This window comes from Salvelinus alpinus, chromosome 23 (genome assembly GCF_045679555.1).
Source record: "Salvelinus alpinus chromosome 23, SLU_Salpinus.1, whole genome shotgun sequence".
NCBI classification, from domain to species: Eukaryota; Metazoa; Chordata; class Actinopteri; order Salmoniformes; family Salmonidae; genus Salvelinus; species Salvelinus alpinus.
Window position 1 is genome coordinate 41,691,301 of NC_092108.1, and position 19,314 is coordinate 41,710,614.

Sequence of the window (19,314 nt, forward strand, 5' to 3'; positions counted from 1 at the left end):
ACTAGTGATGACACTAGTGATGACACTCTTCACAGGCTCTCTTTCCATTTCCTCTGAAAACCGGAGCATCCAGGTTGTTGGGGACTTGGCCACTGAGGTATAATGCCTTGATCACACATATTGTGTTTTTACGCAGCATCATCTAGATATGTGTGCAACAAAAGTTCAACATTCACCTTCTGCTACCATTTCGGTCAAGCCTATGCATATGCATACATTACCGGTCAACAGTTTAAGACCACCTACTCATTCAAGGGTTTTTCTTTATTTTACTGTTTTCTACATTGTAGAATAATAGTGAATACATCAAAACTATGAAATAACACATATGGAATCATGTAGTAACCAAAAAAGTAAAACAAATTAAAATATATTTTATATTCTTCAAATAGCCACCCTTTGCCTTGATAACAGCTTTGCACACTCTGCATTCTGTCAACCAGCTTCATGAAATAGACACCTGGAATGCATTTCAATTAACAGGTGTGCCTTCTTAAGTAAATTTTTGGAATTTCTTTCCTTCTTACTGCGTTTGAGCCAATCAGTTATGTTGTGACAAGGTAGGTGGGTATACAGAAGATAGCCTTATTTGGTAAAAGACCAAATGCATATTATGGCAAGAACAGCTCAAATAAGCAAAGAGAAACGACAGTCCACCATTACTTTAAGACATGAAGGTCAGTCAATACGGAACATTTCAAGAACTTTGAAAGTTTCTTCAAGTGCAGTTGCAAAAAACATCAAGCGCTATGATGAAACTGGCTCTCATGAGGACCGCCACAGGAATGGAAGACCCAGAGTTACCTCTGCTGCAGAGGATAAGTTCATTAGATTTACCAGCCTCAGAAATTGCAGCCCAAATAAATGCTTCACACAGTTCAAGTAACAGACACATCTCAACATCAACTGTTCAGAGGAAACTGCGTGAATCAGGCCTTCATGGTCGAATTGCGGCAAAGAAACCACTACTAAAGGACACCAATAAGAAGAATAGACTTGCTTGGGCCAAGAAACACGGGGCAATGGACATTAGACCGGTGAAAATCTGGCCTTTGGTCTAATGAGTCCAAATTTGAGATTTTTGGTTCCAACTGCCGTGTCGCTGTGAGACGCAAAGTAGATGAACGGATGATCTCTGCATGTGTGGTTCCCTCCATAAAGCATGGAGGAGGAGGTGTGATGGTGTGGGGGTGCTTTGCTGGTGACACTGTCTGTGATTTATTTAGAATTCAAGGCACACTTAACCAGCATGGCTACCACAGCATTCTGCAGCGATACACCATCCCATCTGGTTTGCGCTTAATGGGACTATCATTTGTTTTTCAACAGGACAATGAACCAAAACACACCTCCAGGCTGTGTAAGGGCTATTTGACAAAGGAGAGTGATGGACTGCTGCATCAGATGACCTGGCCTCCATAGTCACCCGACCTCAACCCAATTGAGATTTTTGGGGATGAGTTGGACTGCCAAGTGAAGGAAAAGCAGCCAACAAGTGCTCAGCATATGTTTGAACTCCTTCAAGATGGTTGGAAAAGCATTCCAGGCAAAGCTGGTTGAGAGAATGCCAAGAGTGTGCAAAGCTGTCATCAAGGCAAAGGGTGGCTATTTGAAGAACATATAATATATTTTGATTTGTTTAACACTTTTTTGGTTACTACATGATTCCATATGTGTTATTTCATAGTTTTGATGTCTTCACTATTATTCTACAATGTAGAAAATAGTAAAAATAAAGAAAAACCCTTGAATGAGTAGGTGTTCTAAAAACTTTTAACCGGTAGTGTACGTTCGATTCATCCAACGTATGCACCACACAGAACGCACTGCAACTGCCTCTGCAACGCAATGCTGCAAGGCAAACTCAGCGTTCCCTTGAAAAGTAATGTACTTCTGGTGTACCAAAATGCCATTACGCTGTCGGTGTGATCGAGGAGTAGGAAGAACTGGACTGCATCCAAGATGTCTGCCTGTTGTTTTCAAGGTAATCTACTCACGTTTGCGGGTTCATGGAACATCTATATCCATCAGTGGAGGTTCCTCAAAGGAGGAAGGGGAGGACCATCCTCCTCAGTGAATTTCAGAAAAATACAAATAGTGAAACATATAAAAAGTTATCATTTTTAGATAAAGCTGTACTAAATATGTTCACGTCACCAAATAATTGATTAAAACACACTGTTTTGCAATGAAGGTCTACAGTAGTCTCAACAGCACTCTGTAGGGTAGCACCATGGTGTAGCCGGAGGACAGCTAGTTTCCATCTTTCCCCTTCCATAGACAGTAATTATAACAACTTCCAAACGACGTCTTCCAACCTATCAGGGGACTTGCCGCATGAACTGACATGTTGTCCACCCAATCAAAGGATCAGAGAATGAATCTAGTACTGAAAGCATAAGTTAATGAGGTGAGTAGATGACCACAAAGCGAGGGAAAGAAATTCGTTGAACAGTTTTGAACAATTACCAGCGAGAGAGGATTTCTTTTCACGTTCACTTACTTAACTAGCGAATGCAGCTAGCTAGTTTGGCCTACTCAAACAACTGGCTCAAACAGAGAGGAATGCTATGTTAGCTAGCTTGCTGGCTATGGCTATACAACACTGGAACTCTTCCAAGTCATGGTAAGCTTTTGGTTTTATAAATGTAATGCCATCGGGGCCCGCCGGTGTAACTGCTGAACTGCTTGCTGCTGACTGTACACTGTACTGCATGATTGTAGTGGGTCTGTAATGCGTTAGTTCTAGTAGCTATGTTGACTATGACGTTAATATGGTGACAGCGATGTAGGCTGTGTGTAGAGATTAGCGGTTATTATATGAAGGTTTGGCTTGGAAAGGTTTTTTCGCTTGGTCACAGACAGCTGATGTGTTGTGCACTGAAGTCCACAAGCGAAGGTAAAAGGTGAGAGGAGGAGAGTTCGTAGATGTGAGAAGGAATTATACAACGATCAAAGGGATTGTGCTGTTTGTATGTGGCTACTATAAAAGTGAACTGTTTTTGCGTGTGATCAGGGGTGTATTCATTCCGCCGATTCTGTTGAAAAGAGTTTCTTAAACATAGGCAAACGGAACGAAACGGGGATAAACATATCTGAATTTGTCCAATAGAATAGAATAAAACTTTATTGTCCATCCAGGATGCATATATTTCTTTGGCATCACATTCCATTAAAAGGATCACATATACATATTCTCACATCACACACATTTAAACCATTCAGTCCATCATACTGCATACACTAAAAACATATACGTAGAACATTGATACATTCACTCACAATGCACTGGATTGACATATACCAATATAACCAATATAATTTACGTTGAGTTTAGTAGTCCAACAGCACAAGGAACAAATTGTTTTAACACGTTCTTCTTGGGCATGGGCATTCTGAAGCGCCGGCCAGAGGGAAGACTCTCGAGCTGACAATAACAGCCAGTAACCTTCTTTTTGATTGCCTTGTGGAACAGACTGCTCAAATGTGCCTGTGGTCGACCAATTACTTTGCTGGCTGTGTTTACTATTTTGGTCAGTTTGCTTTTGCTCCTCAGGCTCAGATTACCATACCAGACTGTCATATTGAACGTGAGCGTGCTCTCCACCAAGCTGCTGTACACCCTCTCCAGAACATGCTGGCTGACCCCAAACCCCTTTAATTTCCTGATTAAAAACAGGCATTGGCTTGCTTTAAAAAAAATACAGTCTGTATTCTCTGTAAAACTCAGCTTGTTATCAATTTGTGTATTTGAAACACTCAACCATCTCCACTGGTTGGTCGTTCAGAGAGAGTGGTTGGGACATTGGCAAGTTGTTGTCAATGATGGTCAGCTCCGTTGTCTTTTCCACATTGATATGGAGGGCACTTAACCCGCAACATTCTTGAAGGTTGTTGGTCTGTTTAAAATAGCTGTTCCCATCTGACGTAGCATCTTTAAAAAATAGTCCTACCAGAGCCATGTCATCCACGTACTTGAAAAGGCTCACATTGTTTCCTTGGATCTTCATCTCATTAGTGTAGATAGAGAACAACAACGGTGAAAGGACACACCCCTGGGGCGCCCCTGTGTTCAGGGTCAGTTCATCAGAGAGGGCCCCATTCCTGAGGACCCTCTGTGGGCGGTCAGTTAAAAAGTCCTTGATCCAACCTGCGAGGCCTCCGTTTACATTCAGGTCCAGTGGTCATTTCAACAGTGTGTGTATTTGCATTGTATTGAAGGATGAACTAAAATCAATATATAAAATGTGTGCATATGATTTAGCATGTTGAAGGTGATTAGCCACCATGTTCACCAAGGTCAGGGTAGTGTCCTCCGTCCCCCTCTGCTCTGGACAGGGTAAGGTGCTTACTGACAACCCTTTCCATGCATTTGGCCAGAGGGGCGTGAGGGCCACAGGTTGAAAGTAATTTGGTGATTTGGCCCCTGACTTCTTAGGCACTGGTACAATGATCAACACCTTCCAGGATTGTTTGGCACTGTACAGGTGCTCAGCAGGAGTTGAAACAGTCGTGTGAAGACTCCCTTGAGCTAGTCAGCGCAGACCTTCAGTACTTTTCCCCGTAGTCTGTCTGGGTCTGGTGCTTTGTGTGGCTTAATATGTGACAAGCATGAGGCCACCTCGTTCTCTGTTATCTGGACAGGAGAGGATTTGTGGATACTCTCACATATGTGTTTACATTTGTCAAATCTTCCATAAAAACAGTTAAGGTCAGCCTCCCGAGAGGCGCAGCTTCACTACAGACCCAAGTTCGATCCCGGGCTGTGCCACAGTCGACCGGGGACCCATGAGGTAGCGCACAATTGGCCCAGCGTCATCCGGGTTAAGGGAGGGTTTGGCTGGCCGGAAGGCCCTTGTCCCATCGCGCTCTAGCGACTCCTGACCCGGCTTCACTACAGACCCTGGTCCGATCCCGGGCTGTGTCACAGCTTTCCGCGACTGGGAGACCCATGAGGCAGCGCACAATTGGCCCAGCATCGTCCGGGTTAGGAGAGGGTTTGGCCGGCCGGGATGTCCTTGTCCCATTGCGCTCTAGCGACTCCTGTGGCGGGTCGGGTGCATGCATGCTGACACGGTTTCCAATTGTACGGTGTTTCCTCCGACACATTGGTGCGGCTGGCTTCCAAGTTTAGCAAGCAGTGTGTCAAGAAGCAGTGCGGCTAGGCAGGGTCGTATTTCGAAGGACGCATGGCTCTCAACCTTTTTTTTCCTTTTTTCCCCCCTAAGGGTTGGATCAGCTTAATATTGCGGAGAGAATGTTGCTTCCATCAATGTATTTCCAATCCCCCATATAATTTTTGGGTAAAAATATCCATATACATACACGCATGCATACATATACACATATATACATACGCATACCTATATAGACATAAATACTTTTTGGGGAATATACCTTTATTATTCCCCGCAAACCCTACCACCCTTCCCCCAATTGGAGTAAACCAATAAACACTTAGGCTTCTACCTTCAGTTTATATATCTTATACACATTTTACAGACACAATCTATTTTACAATAGTTATATTTTGTTTGTTTTTAGTCCTTCCTCTATTTCTGATGTCCATCCAGTTTGATTTCTATTTGTAACTGTGCTATTTCACAAAAGTTCTGAACCTATATACATTTTACAGACCCCGTATGTTTCACATTGGTTATCTTGTTATTAGTCCCACCCTTCAGCTCCATTCAGTCCCTCCCATCCCTTCCTCCAACACATTGGTGCGGCTGGCTTCCAAGTTTAGCAAGCAGTGTGTCAAGAAGCAGTGCGGCTTGGCAGGGTCGTATTTCGAAGGACGCATGGCTCTCAACCTTTGCCTCTACCGAGTCCTTACGGGAGTTGCAGCGATGGGACAATACTGTAACTACCAATTGGATATCACGAAATTGGGGAGAAAAAGAGGGTAAACATTTATTTTTTTAAATAATAAAATAATACAGTTAAGGTCATTTACAAAGGATGAACTTGTATTGTTCTCTTTTCTCTTCTCTTCCCATCATTGTCTTGGATTGCCTGTACAGAACTCCTGCTGTCCTTTTTTTAAGCTTTCCACCTTTTAGACCTGAATTCATTTTCATTCTCCTTTACAGCATCAGTATCTCCTTTCAGGAAAGCAAAATTCCGTTCATTGAGGCACATTTTTCAAGTCCTTAGACAGCCATGGGCTTGTTGTTGGGTAATACTCGGACAGTTTTTGTGTTTAATGACAGTCTACTCACAGAACTGGATGTTTGATTTTGTCGTTCTGTCTGTCAACTCGTGGGGAATCCTGCACGAGTCAGAGAACACCTCCCAGTCTGTGACGTCAAGCGATCCTTGAGCTCCTCCCTGCTCTCCTCTGACATACCTGAATGATTTCTCTATAGGTTTCTCGCGTAGATCTCCGTAGGAGATGGATAACGTTATGGTCTGATTTCCCGATGGATGCTCTGCACACTGCCGTTTATGCGTCCTCTACGTTGCCATAACACTGGTCCAGGATGCGAGTTGGACAGGTGACACACTTTTGCAGAGTGGGGAGGTGCGCGGAGATGGAGAGCGTATTAAAATCCCCAAGCACAAATACTGACTGGTCAACTAATGGTGAAAGTGCAGCAATGAAACAGTATATAATCAGCAGGGTCTTTATTGTTAGATCCAGGCACATAGACCAGAATAATGGTAATCTGTACAAATTCGCGTGGTAGATAGACTAGTTTGATTGACACGACGAGAATCTCATAGTCTCTGGTGCACACTTGTTCAGTCACAGTACACTGCGTGGCCCAAGTATTATCTACAAAGATACATAGCCACCCAGCAATTGATTTATGTGATGTTGTTTTGTCTCGATCTGCTCTAATAACAGCGCATCCATCAATGTTCACATCAATATAGTTCTGCTTGAAACACGTTTCTGTAAAGCAGATTAAATCACTTTGTCTAAAGTCATACTTTGTCTAAAGTCCTCTTCACATTAAGCACTTGCCGCTAACTCATCCAGTTCATTATTTAGTGACCTCACATTTGACAGAGTAATCGCCGGGAGCGGGTGACGGTTTCCCCGCCTCCGTAGTCTGTTCCTAACACCACCTCTTCAGCCTCGCTTCTTCTTAGTTTCACTTTTTGACTTTGTAGAACAACCATCAGGCAAAGCAATGCTGTTTTCGAGAGTGTGAGCTTTATCTCGAAAAGAAAGCCGAAACTCACAGGAGTAGGGGATGGTGGTTGATTTACTCACTGAATCCATACAACCTCCGGTATAGATTGTAAAATTGTTTGCATATTACAGCGATTAGGATTGAGAAAGTCACACACACCATGTACAATCCATTTTCAAATATGCGACGCACTTGGAATTACGCCTCGATCACACATTGAGGTTTCCGGGTGGCGCAGCGGTCTAAGATACTGCATTTCAGTGCTAGAGGTGTCACAAACGACCCAGGTTCGATTCCAAGCTGTATCACAACCGGCCGCGATTGGGAGTCCCATAGGTTAGGGTTTGGCCGGGGTAGGCTGTCATTGTAAATTAGAAGATGTTCTTAACTGAATTGCCTGGTTAAATAATTACATTAAATTTCATTTTGGTACACCAGAAGTACATTAATTTCTAACGGAACGCTGCGTTTGCCTTGCAGCATTGCTTTGCAGAGGCAGTTGCAGTGCGTTCTGTGTGGCGCATATAGATTTCTCGAACATATGCGGAGAATGTACAGTATGCGTAGACGGCTTGACAGAAACGGTAGCAGAAGGTGAAGGTTGAACTTTTGTTGCACACATATCCAGATGATGCTGCGTACCATTTTGCGCAATGACACTGTTGGTGTTCAACAAAACGAAACAAAATTGAGCAATATAACTATAAACAAACAAACAATTCACGCAGGTGAGCTCAGGGTCTGGCAGCAGTGCGTGCCCCCACATTGCAACATCAGTAAAAACCAATGAGCTGATTATGGACTACAGGACTCTCGTTTGCAACTATTGAACTAATGATTATGTTAGCTAGCTGGCTATGGCTATCCAACACATTCAATGAATGTGTCACAATTTCTCTCGACCTGTGCACCTACTTGTAAACGTTCATTCATAGGCTAGGTTGTAGCAACCTCATGATGGGTATAGAGAAAATGTGAGTATCATGTAGTAGCCTAAACCTATCAATGTTACATTGAGCTGGGTGAATGGAATATGAATGACAGTCATCCAATATGCTGTAATAAAATCTAATTATATTGGTCACATACACGTGTTTAGCAGATGTTATTGTGCGTGTAGCGAAATGCTTGTGCTTCTAGTTCAGACAGTGCAGCAATATCAAACAAGTAATATCTAACAATTTTACAACATATACCCAATATACACAAATCTAAGTAAAGGAATGGAATTAATAATATATAAATATTTAGACAAGCAATGTCAGAGCGGCATAGACTAAGATACAGTAGAAAGTATAGAATGCAGAATATACATATGAGATGAGTAATGCAAGATATTTCAACATTATTAAAGTGACATTATTAAATTTACTAGTGTTCCATTTACTAAAGTGGCCAATGATTTCAAGTTTGTGTATAGTCAGCAGCCTCTATGTGCTAGTGATGGCTATTTAACAGTCTGATGGCCTTGAGATATAAACTGTTTTTCAGTCTCTCTGTCCCCACTTTGATGCACCTGTACTGACCTCACCTTCTGGATGATAGCGGGGTGAACAGGCAGTGGCTCGGGTGATTGTTGTCCTTGATGATCTTTTTGGCATTCCTCTGACAGGTAGTTTGCCCCCGTTGATGCATTGTGCAGACCGCACCACCCTCTGGAAAGCCCTGTTGTTGTGGGCGGTGCAGTTGCTGTACCAGGTGATGATACAGACAGACAGGATGCTCTCAATTGTGCATCTGGAAAAGTTTGTGAGGGTTTTAGGTTACAAGCCAAATTTCTTCAGCCTCCTGAGGGCGCTGTTGCGCCTTCTTCACCACACTGTCTGTGTGGGTGGACCATGTCAGTTTGTCAGTGACATGTACACCGAGGAACTTAAAACTTTCCACCTTCTCCACTGCTGTCCCGTCGATGTGGATAGGGGAGTGCTCCCTCTGCTGTTTCCTGAAGTCCCCGATCATGTCCTTTTGATTTGTTGACATTGAGTGGTTATTTTCCTTGCACCACACTCCCAGAGTCCTCACCTCCTCCCTGTAGGCTGTCTCGTCGTGGTTGGTAATCAAGCCTACTACTGTTGTGTTGTCTACATGCTTGTCTGCGTGCTTGGCCACGCAGTCATGGGTGAACAGGGAGTACAGGAGGGGACGGAGCACGCACCCTTGTGGGTCCCCAGTGTTGAGGATCAGTGAAGTGGAGATGTTGTTTCCTACCTTCACCACCTGGGGATGGTCTGTCAGGAAGTCCAGGACCCAATTGCACAGGGCGGGGTTTAGACCCAGGGCGTCAAGCTTAATGATGAGCTTGGAGGGTACTATGGTTTTGAATGCTGAGCTACAGTTGAAGTCAGAAGTTTACATACACTTAGGTTGGAGTCATTAAAACTCGTTTTTCAACCACTCCACAAATTTCTTGTTAACAAACTATAGTTTTGGCAAGTCAGTTAGGACATCTGCTTTGTGCATGACACAAGTCATTTTTCCAACAATTGTTTACAGACAGTTTATTTAATAGGCTAATTGACATAATTTGAGTCAATTGTAGGTGTACCTGTGGATGTATTTCAAGGCTTACCTTCAAACTCAGTGCCTCTTTGCTTGACATCATGGGGGAAATCAAAAGAAATCAGCCAAGACGTCAGAGAAAAAATGTAGACCTCCACAAGTCTGGTTCATCCTTGGGAGCAATTTCCAAATGCCTGAAGGTACCACATTCATCTGTACAAGCAATAGTATGCAAGTATAAACACCATGGGACCATGCAGCCGTCATACCGCTCAGGAAGGAGACGCGTTCTGTCTCCTAGAGATGAATGTACTTTGGTGCGAAAAGTGCAAATCAATCCCAGAACAACAGCAAAGGACCTTGTGAAGATGCTGGAGGAAACAGCTACAAAAGTATCTATAGGACACTCACCAAGGAAGAAGTCACTGCTCCAAAACCGCCATTAAAAGCCACATTACGGTTTGCAACTGCACATGGGGACAAAGATTGAACTTTTTGGAGAAATGTCCTCTGGTCTGATGAAACAAAAATAGAACTGTTTGGCCATAATGACCACCGTTATGTTTGGAGGAAAAAGGGGGGGGCTTGCAAGCCGAAGAACACCATCCCAACCATGATGCACGGGGGTGGCAGCATCATGTTGTGGGGGTGTTTTAGTGCAGGAGGGACTGGTGCACTTCACAAAATAGATGGCATCATGAGGGAGGAAAATTATGTGGATATATTGAAGCAACATCTCAAGACATCAGTCAGGAAGTTAAAGCTTGGTCGCAAATGGGTCTTCCAAATTGACAATGACCTCAAGCATACTTCCAAAGTTGTGGCAAAATGGCTTAAGGACAACAAAGTCAAGGTATTGCAGTGGCCATCACAAAGCCCTGACCTCAAGCCTATAGAAAATGTGTGGGCATAACTGAAAAAGCATGTGCGAGCAAGGAGGCCTACAAACCTGACTAAGTTACACCAGCTCTGTCAGGAGGAATGGGCCAAAATTCACCCAACTTATTTTGAGAAGCTTGTGGAAGGCTACCCGAAACGTTTGACCCAAGTTAAACAATTTCAAGGCAATGCTACCAAATATTAATTGAGTGTATGTAAACTTGTGACCTACTGGGAATGTGATGAAAGAAATAAAAGCTGAAATAAATCATTCTCTCTAATATTATTCTGACATTTCACATTCTTAAAATAAAGTGGTGATCCTAACTGACCTAAAACAGGGAATTCTTACTCAGATTAAATGTCAGGAATTGTGAAAAACTGAGTTTAAATGTATTTGGCTAAGATGTAAGTAAACGTCCGACTTCAACTGTACATCACTGGGCCCAACCCATCGCGCCACTGATAGCTCCTGAGTCAATTATTTTTCCATCTATCCTTTGCTAGTGTGACTGTAGTCAACATACATATGTTTTTATTTAGAATGATTGTTTTAACAATTTCCTATTGAAATACACTTAGATGACATAATGTAATCCGAATTCAGTGTCATTGGGAAAAAAAACATGCGTATTATTGTAGAATTCCATGGTCAACATTATTTCCAATAAGCATCCATGATGTCAAAGGCATGAAGACTCCTTTATTGAAAAGGTGGACAGGCGTACAGTAACAGTAAGCGCTTAGAAACCCGTAGTAAACAGTTGTGTTTGGATTGTCGAGACTGTAGACAGGTGTTCTGGGCCAAGTTTCCCAAAAGCATCATAAGGCTAAATTCAATTTAGCCTTGAGATGCTTTTGGGAAACCGGGACCTGGTCAGGAGAGAAACATAGGAACAGAGTGTCTGAAACTGGGATCTCCTACTCTACTGATGTTATCCAGAAAATCCTGAAAGTTTGAGTATTATTCCTTTCTTTAATGGCAGACATAGGGAAACTAAAACATTTGGTTGAGTACTGTAGTTGAAATCTGTCCCATTTTTCTTCTTCTCCCAAAGCTCGGAAGGTAGCTACAAATAAATACTCCGCCTCCGACAAAGTCTATAGTTCTTCATTTCGGACATATATATAGAAATAATAAATAAACTGTACACAAAGCATTGTGAGGAAAGTATACAAAACAATAAATGTTAGACAGTCATTGCAAGGGCTGGTGAAAAAATGTTGCATGGCAGCTGAGGAAGGCAGAAAGGCTTGCTTGAGTTCTTGACTGTTTGTGCTCCTTAGCTACGTTATGCATGGCACTGGTTTCTCTCCACCTGATATCAAATCTATGCTGAAAGAAAACAAATGCAAATATAAGGCTCCAGAAAGTCTCATTTCTAGATCTTTCGTAAAAACACAACATAAATTTACTCCACGATGGCGATTCAATGTTTGTGTTTCGTCCACAGATGAGTTTATCTTAGTTACTTGAAAACTCTCCTTATGAATCTTGCAGCAAAAAAAATCATGTATCAAAATATATTGTGGTTAGTTACAAAAAGGTTCAATTCCATAAGCTAACAAGTCCCCTATTTCAGCTGTAGTGGTCCAGCCTGTGCTGTGAATCAATTGTAATAATCAGGCCGTATAATACCAGAATACAGACAGAAAACTAACGTGGATTCGTCAAGTTACATTACACTCAACTGTGCCGGAAGTGCAGAGACTTGTGAAAGTACCATACAGAGTGCTTTGGTTTCTTTACAAATTCAATTAATCAAAACGTCCAACCATTCAAACATACCACTTCTTTAAGACAAGTACAGTTATCAGGGGATTATTGTTCTGAAACCGAAAACCTACTGGACAGAACGAGTACACAGGGAGGGCGACATGATCAACAATGCTGTCAGTCAGTCATTGATGGAAATTAGCCAGGGGCAAAATGGAAATTACAGTACAAATTGTGTCATGCTTGCTTGGCACTTGTACTGTCATTGGCTTTGTCCCTGTGAAGAGCAGAATATTGACCAATGACAAAGGGAAAGGGGGGAAAACATTCTGGCACAGAGAACTGGCCCATGACAGAATTGCGCTTGAGTGGCACATCTTTCACACATCTCTGAAATAGTTTGGCAAATATTACAACTTACACATTTTCTTCACAAACCCAGCTACCAATGTATCTTATTTAGTAATTCAACTGGTTGAAAATGTGACCAGTGGTGATGTTACCTGTGGAAAACGTGAGACCTACTGTATTGTAACAACAATAATGGACTTGAAAGGACATTGTCCACAGACCTACTGTCAAACAGTTCTTATCTTAGTCCAGGTTCCCCTAAAAAACAACCAGTTCTCCTAATGTGCCAGGCTAGGTAAGTGCTGGTTACACCTTCCTCCAATGTGTTCATGGATTGGCACAAGCCCTTTCAAGCAGGATATTGGCTGTGAGTTAAATTGTAAAGTGCTAAAAGTGGAGGCAGACTGATGAAAATGGGTGCTGTAAAAAGGTTAATGATACACACACATTTACAGCATAAAGCAGTATGTATACACTTTGAGTGACTTCCAATAAATAAAATCATACAGAAAAGGGTTGATTCTTAACTGAAGTCCTTGTTTTGGGTACAATAAAACCATAGCTAAACCCAATCCAATTAACATAACTATAGTCAATTTACAGTAGGTATGGGCATTTTCAATGCCTTGAATTGTATTACACGGGCTGACTTCAATTCCGAATTTCAACACTGGGAGGCGCCAGGTGCAAACAGCATAGCTTTGTCTTACTTTATGCCCCTATAACGACTGGCTCAGGGTTGGTTTTGTAGGTGTACACGTAACAGTTCAGGTTAGGACTGTGTGAGGAAGAACTGACCCTAAACCAGTTGTTAAGTTTGTAATGCTGCTGTAGTGCTGCTGCTTCAGTCAATCTTAGCACAAGACCCCTTGCGAGGCACCTAGTAGCAGTTGCAACAGTGGTACCCAAAAAGTATTGTTGCTGCATTTTAAACAATCTCTTCCTCAAACCATTCTGAAGGCCTGCTCTGTACTTTGTCCTTTGTGGTACATATCTGGTAAGGTCTGCAAAGGACTTGAATAAAATATCAAATCATCAACAGTTGTAAAGGCAGGCAAACATTGCCATTGGCCAAATTCCTGTTTATTGCGCTGTTTGGCATAAAGTCTCAAAATACTTGATGGTGTTTGTTGTTACTAAGTTCAAAGCGCCGTCAATTGTTTCAAGCGGTCATAAGTAGTATAAAGGAAGACGTGTCCCCGCAAAATTCCTCGCTCCTTCGTCGTAGACCTGGCTGTCAAAACAGGATGGTTGGTTATCTCAGCGTCTCTGAAAAACGTAAGCCAAAGACGGTGACGCATGTTCAACTCCGAAACATATTGGTAAAACACAAAAGACCAGCTCAAAAGCACGGGTTTCCTGTTCTCTGCAACCTAACAAATAGGAACTGTGGGGCTCTCGTCTCTCCAGTGCAAGGTGCCTGCTGTGTAAGTGCAGACTTCCTGAACGCACCCCCTTTACGTTCTCTACCTCAGCTTTGTCCTGCCATTCAGTCCAAGGAAGCCAAAGATGTGGGGTAAAGGGTTCAGGGGGAGGCACAGACAATCAACAACAAAAAACGAACAAAAAAGAACATTGCACTGGTGTTATGTACCTAGCCTGAAGCGCCTCACACCGGCATTACCTTCTTGGTCATGTTCTTTGTCTTCGGCTGCCTCCTTGTCTGGGTCAGAGTCGGTGGACAAAGTCGTGCCACCGAGATTGAGGACAGAGGTGGCCATTTTGGAAAGCCCCTGATAGTGTGGGTGAGCAGTGGCAGACACGGAATGGAGTCTGCTGTCCGGGTCAGTTCTAGAAGGCTCCGCCCCAGTGCTACTGTACCCCTCCTCCTCTTCTGGGGGGCTCTCTGTGTCGGACTCGCCTTCCTCCTCTAGGGTCAGCTCAAACTGGAATTTGTCTCCGATGGAAGATCCACCCCCTCCGGCCCCAATGGCTCCCCCAGGCAGGCCCACCTTGTCCTGGGCCTCGGGGGTAGGCGATGGGCTGTGGGGGATCATGCTCTGGTACCACTCACGGTTGTCCTCTAGCGTGTCTAGGATCTCCTGGGCGTCGGGATGGACCAGGTCGGCCCACGTCTCCCATAGAGGATGAACGATGTAGTCTATGAAGCCCACCTGGAGGGGAAGAGGAATATATTCATTGACATATTTGCCAGAGAGGCAGACCTTTCCGAAACAGACAGCGTATGTCTCTCTATGCATGTGTACATAGTGTGTATCTGTGTCTCTGTGCTTGTGTGTGTCCTAACCGTACCTGGTTCTTCTCGATGGAGGCGTTGTGTTTGTCACACATGGGGCTGATCTCCATGCCCTTGTCCCTCTCCCTGTCCCCCTGAGTGAAGAACTCCACCATGATGCGGTCGGTCCACTGGCGGTACAGCTCCAGGGGTTTGGTGGGGTTACTGAGGTCAGCACAGTGAACCATGTTCTGGAGGACCTGGAGAAACCCAAAACCACTTCTTATTGAGCATTGAGGAATGAAACGGCCATAGAATCATATCAGTCAATCAATCCAATCTATTTTATAAAGCCCTTTTTACATCAACAGCTGTCACAAAGTGCTTTGTACAGAAACACAGCCCAAAAAAAAACAAAGATCAAGCAATGTAGATGTAGAAGCACGGTGGCTAGGAAAAACTCCCTAGAAAGACAGGAACCTAGAGAGGAACCAGGATCCGAGGGGTGGCCCAGTCCATTTCTGGATGTGCTGGGTGGAGATTTTGAGAGTACATACCCATTAAGGCCAAATCGTTCTTCAAGATGTTCAAAAGTTCATAGATGACCATAAGGGTCAAATAGTAATCACAGTGAGGGTGCAACAAGTCAGCACCTCAGGAGTAAATGTCTGTTGGCTTTTCATATCCGAGCATTCAGAGGTCGAAAGAGCAGGTGCGGTGATATGACAGTAATATGTTCCCAATTAAGTTCAGTTGGTTGGAGCATGGTGCTGTCAGTTTAGGCAAATGTTTTGGGGTTCAATTCCTGAATATGCCAAATACACTGAATGAATGGGTTAACTGTAAGAGGCTTGAGATGAAAGTGTCAGCCAAAATGGCCATATTATCATCTAATTCACATCAGTTATGCTGAATACGAATCCCTGCTCAGAGAATGAATGGGATTCTTTCGAAGTCTAACCTGGATGCGATCTCCATAGTTGTCCAGCAGCAGCACTCCAGAGCTGGTCACTTTCTTGGTCTCCACCATGGTCTTCAGGTCCGCCAGCAGGTTCATGTGTTTGGACATGTCTGTGGCTAACACCATGTCTATGACCATCTTGCGTAGGGACTGCCTCTGTTTCTTGCTGAGGTTCTGGAAGATGTCACAGTTGTTCTCCTGCAGCAGCTTGAAGCCCACAGCCAGGTGGTGGTTCTCCAGGACTGACACGTCATTATACATCAGGGCCAGCTCTGAGTCTGAACGGACACACAGGAGAGAATGGAACAGTGTTGTACAGACAAAGACAGATATATACGCACACACACAAAGAGAGATTCTACAGCAGGGGGTCTCAAACTGGTGGCGTGCGGGCCATATGTGGCCCGTGAATTGATTTTAATGTGGACACACAAAGGATTCCAAGATTTGAAACATCTACATCCTAGTGCCCCATGTGAACTCACTGGTGTTGATGAGGAACTGGTTGGACACCCCCGGATGGTCCACATCATGTATAGCACTGGCAAACAGAGCAGCCAAGATCTCCAAGTCAGTGAACACAGCCTGCAGAGATGGGAGAAACACAGGGATGTTAATGCAGGTAAATACTGTATGTGTGTGGGACTCATACATAGACGTAACAACAATACAGTATTAAAAATACCGTATTGTCAGTTTCTAGCTAAAAAGTTGTATTGTATTGACGTACCTCCAGGGCGGGGGTGGAGAGGAGGACGTGGGTGGACTGGACCACGTCTGCAGCATGGATGTTGTTGTGGTAGGCCACGTCGTGGTGGTAGTGGTCCTCCAGGGTCATCATGAAGGTGATGAAGGTGTCTGCAGGGATCTTGAAGGACTTCCGCAGCTCTCGCTCCTATAGAGGAAACATAGAAGGGGGAGAAAATGAAATTGTCATCATTAGAGAGAGACTACTTAGAGATCATTCTATTTAGATAAATGTCATTTGAATCATATGAAACACACTTTTTATCCTTCAAGACAACAGTGACATCATCTAAGTTTCCCAAACAGTATCTTTGTGGACGCAGACGGATGACATACCTGGAAAATGGAATACATCGCCACCGTCAGTGGACGATTCGCCGAATATTCAGATATTTTGAAAATATCCACACCCCATTGGTTGATCTCTTCCAACTCCTGACAGATGGAAAAACATTTCAGTTAGAAAGAACAACAGATCCTTTACCCCCAAAATGTGCTGGGGACTACTAGATCCTGTCATAAGTGACAACTTGTGACAGAACAGAACCCTAAAAGGGAGGTATGTTCTAGTTAAATCGTCAGAAAAGAAGGGTTGTGTAGACTAACCTTGGCAAGGAGGCTCTCCTGACTGGAAGGGACCCCGAAGCGGGGAATGCTGGAGGGGGCCACACTGGGGATCAGGATAGGCTTCTTTACCCCCACGATCTGGGACATGGGGCGCTTCTTCTTGTCCGTCTTCTCCTTCTTCTCCTTGGTGGGCGGAGACATGATCTCCATGTCGTGTTGCTTTTCTGTGGTACGGACAGACACGGCGCGTTATTACACATTGACACCGTGATAACCATAGGTTCAGAATGGTTGTCTATTGAAACTAGGGCTGGTGCCACTTTACATTGAGTTGAAGTGCCACAGATATCACGTGGTTACATGGAATTATATTGTATTGGTGTAATGACATGTCACTACTATACAATACGTATACATTAGTAACTATTAGGTCCACATTACAGGTCTCTACTAGCACAGTCAGTCAGTGAAGTCTTGTGGAGAGAGAGAGAGTGAGAGAGAGAGAGAGAGAGAGACGTACCTAGGAAGGTGCTGGAGATGAACTCTGACACCTGGTTCCCTGATCTGCTGGTCTCTGATAGCTGAGTAAGCTCCCTGTTCAGCATCCTCTTGAACTGGGGAGACAAACAACAACACAACACACCGCATCACTCTGACTGTACCAATATACTTTCTACTATAGACAGTAGACATACACATGGTAGGCACATGTACAGTACACTATGAGACATTTAGTAGTATGTAGTAAATGGTGTGTCACTTGCTGTCCAACCACAGCTGAAATAATACACTCTTAGAAAAAAAGGTGCTATCTAGAACCTAAAATTGGTTCTCCGGCTTTCCCCATAGGGGAACCCTTTGAAGATCCCTTTTTGGTTCCATAAGAACTCCTTCCACAGAGGGCTCTACATGGAACCAAAAAGGATTCTCCTATGGGGACACCCGAAGAACCTTTTGGAACGCTGTATGTAACCTTTTCTGAGTATGTCCTTCTGCAAGACTATGTAGCTGGCATTAACTTTTCTACTGAAGTGGATGAGAATAACACCATTGTCTTTCTGAGATGCAGGGTCCTCTTTCACCTCTGCTACGTTAGGTGGGCCCTAGGCTGCTCAGCAAGAGTAAACAGTCTTGATTGGTACTCCGGACTGCCAGTCATCATCTAGCTCTAGTATGAGCCCGCCCCCTCAGTGACAGTCAATCAAGTGACGCTTTAGTTTCATGTAGTGTACCTTCATTGTTCCCTGTGCTTCACTCATAGTGGCTAGAGTACAGGCTGGCTAGAATATCTCCATTAAGAGGAGCTTACAGCGGAGGCTGAGTAGAGAACGCTTCCTTCATAGGTGCAGAAGATGATCAAATAATGTATTATGTAATCATCATACACAAGGATAATAGAGTTCCCCCTGTCTGAAACAGCGGCAGTCTGCTCTGAAGACGCACACCCACAGATATATATACAGTGGGCTCCAAAAGTATTGGGAGAGTGACGCATTTTTTGTTCTTTTGACTCTGTACTCCAGCACTTTGGATTTGAAATGATGCAATGACTATGAGTTTAATTTGAGGGTATTTTCATCCATATCGGTTGAAGCGTTTAGAAATTACAGCACTTTTTGTGTATGCAGTCCCCCCATTGTGTCATTTTGGAGTCACTTTTATTGTAAATAAGATTAGAATATGTTTCTAAATAATTCTACATTCATGTGGATGCTACCATGATGAGTGAGAAAGTTAGACTCACAAATATCATAACCCCAAGACATGCTAACTTCTCACCATTACAATAACAGGGGAGGTTAGCATTTTTGAGGGGGTGTGATATTTGTGATTCTGTAACTTTCTCACTCATCATTATTCACGATTCATTCAGGACTATCTGTAATCATGGTAGCATCCACATTAATGTAGAAGTGTTCAGAAACATATTCTTATTTACAATTAAAGTCAATCCAAAATGACACAATACATTATTTACCATTAATGTCTATTGGGCAAAGTTGTACTACTTTAACAGGCTTATAAATGAATTTGTCCCAATACTTAGGTCCCCTAAAATGGAGGGACTACGTACAAAAAGAGCTGTAATTTCTAAACAGTTCACCCGATATAGACAAAAATACCCTAAATCTGCATTTTAACCTCAGTCATTGTGTCATTTCAAATCCAAAGTGCTGGGGTACAGAGCCAAAACAACATGTGTCTCTGTCCCAGTACTTTTGGAGCTCACTTTATATGGGTCATTCTACAGAAGTGGTGCAAATTGGGGGTTGGA

At 43.4% G+C, this 19,314-nt stretch overlaps 1 protein-coding gene across 7 annotated transcripts in view; it reads right to left on the reverse strand.

Annotated features, from left to right (window-relative positions):
* Positions 1-11,203: 11,203 nt before the first annotated feature.
* The window catches only part of LOC139551032 (3',5'-cyclic-AMP phosphodiesterase 4C-like), a 62,462-nt gene continuing 54,351 nt past the window's right edge, over positions 11,204-19,314 (reverse strand). For all 7 annotated transcript variants that reach the window (XM_071362374.1, XM_071362373.1, XM_071362372.1 and 4 more), the window contains 8 exons: positions 17,560-17,653; positions 17,079-17,263; positions 16,809-16,907; positions 16,456-16,620; positions 16,211-16,310; positions 15,726-16,003; positions 14,842-15,024; positions 11,204-14,702 (listed from right to left, as the gene is read on the reverse strand). In XM_071362374.1, the coding sequence (XP_071218475.1) occupies positions 14,175-14,702; positions 14,842-15,024; positions 15,726-16,003; positions 16,211-16,310; positions 16,456-16,620; positions 16,809-16,907; positions 17,079-17,263; positions 17,560-17,653 (1,632 nt within the window). In that variant the 3' untranslated portion in view covers positions 11,204-14,174. The remainder of the gene's footprint in view (positions 14,703-14,841; positions 15,025-15,725; positions 16,004-16,210; positions 16,311-16,455; positions 16,621-16,808; positions 16,908-17,078; positions 17,264-17,559; positions 17,654-19,314) is intronic.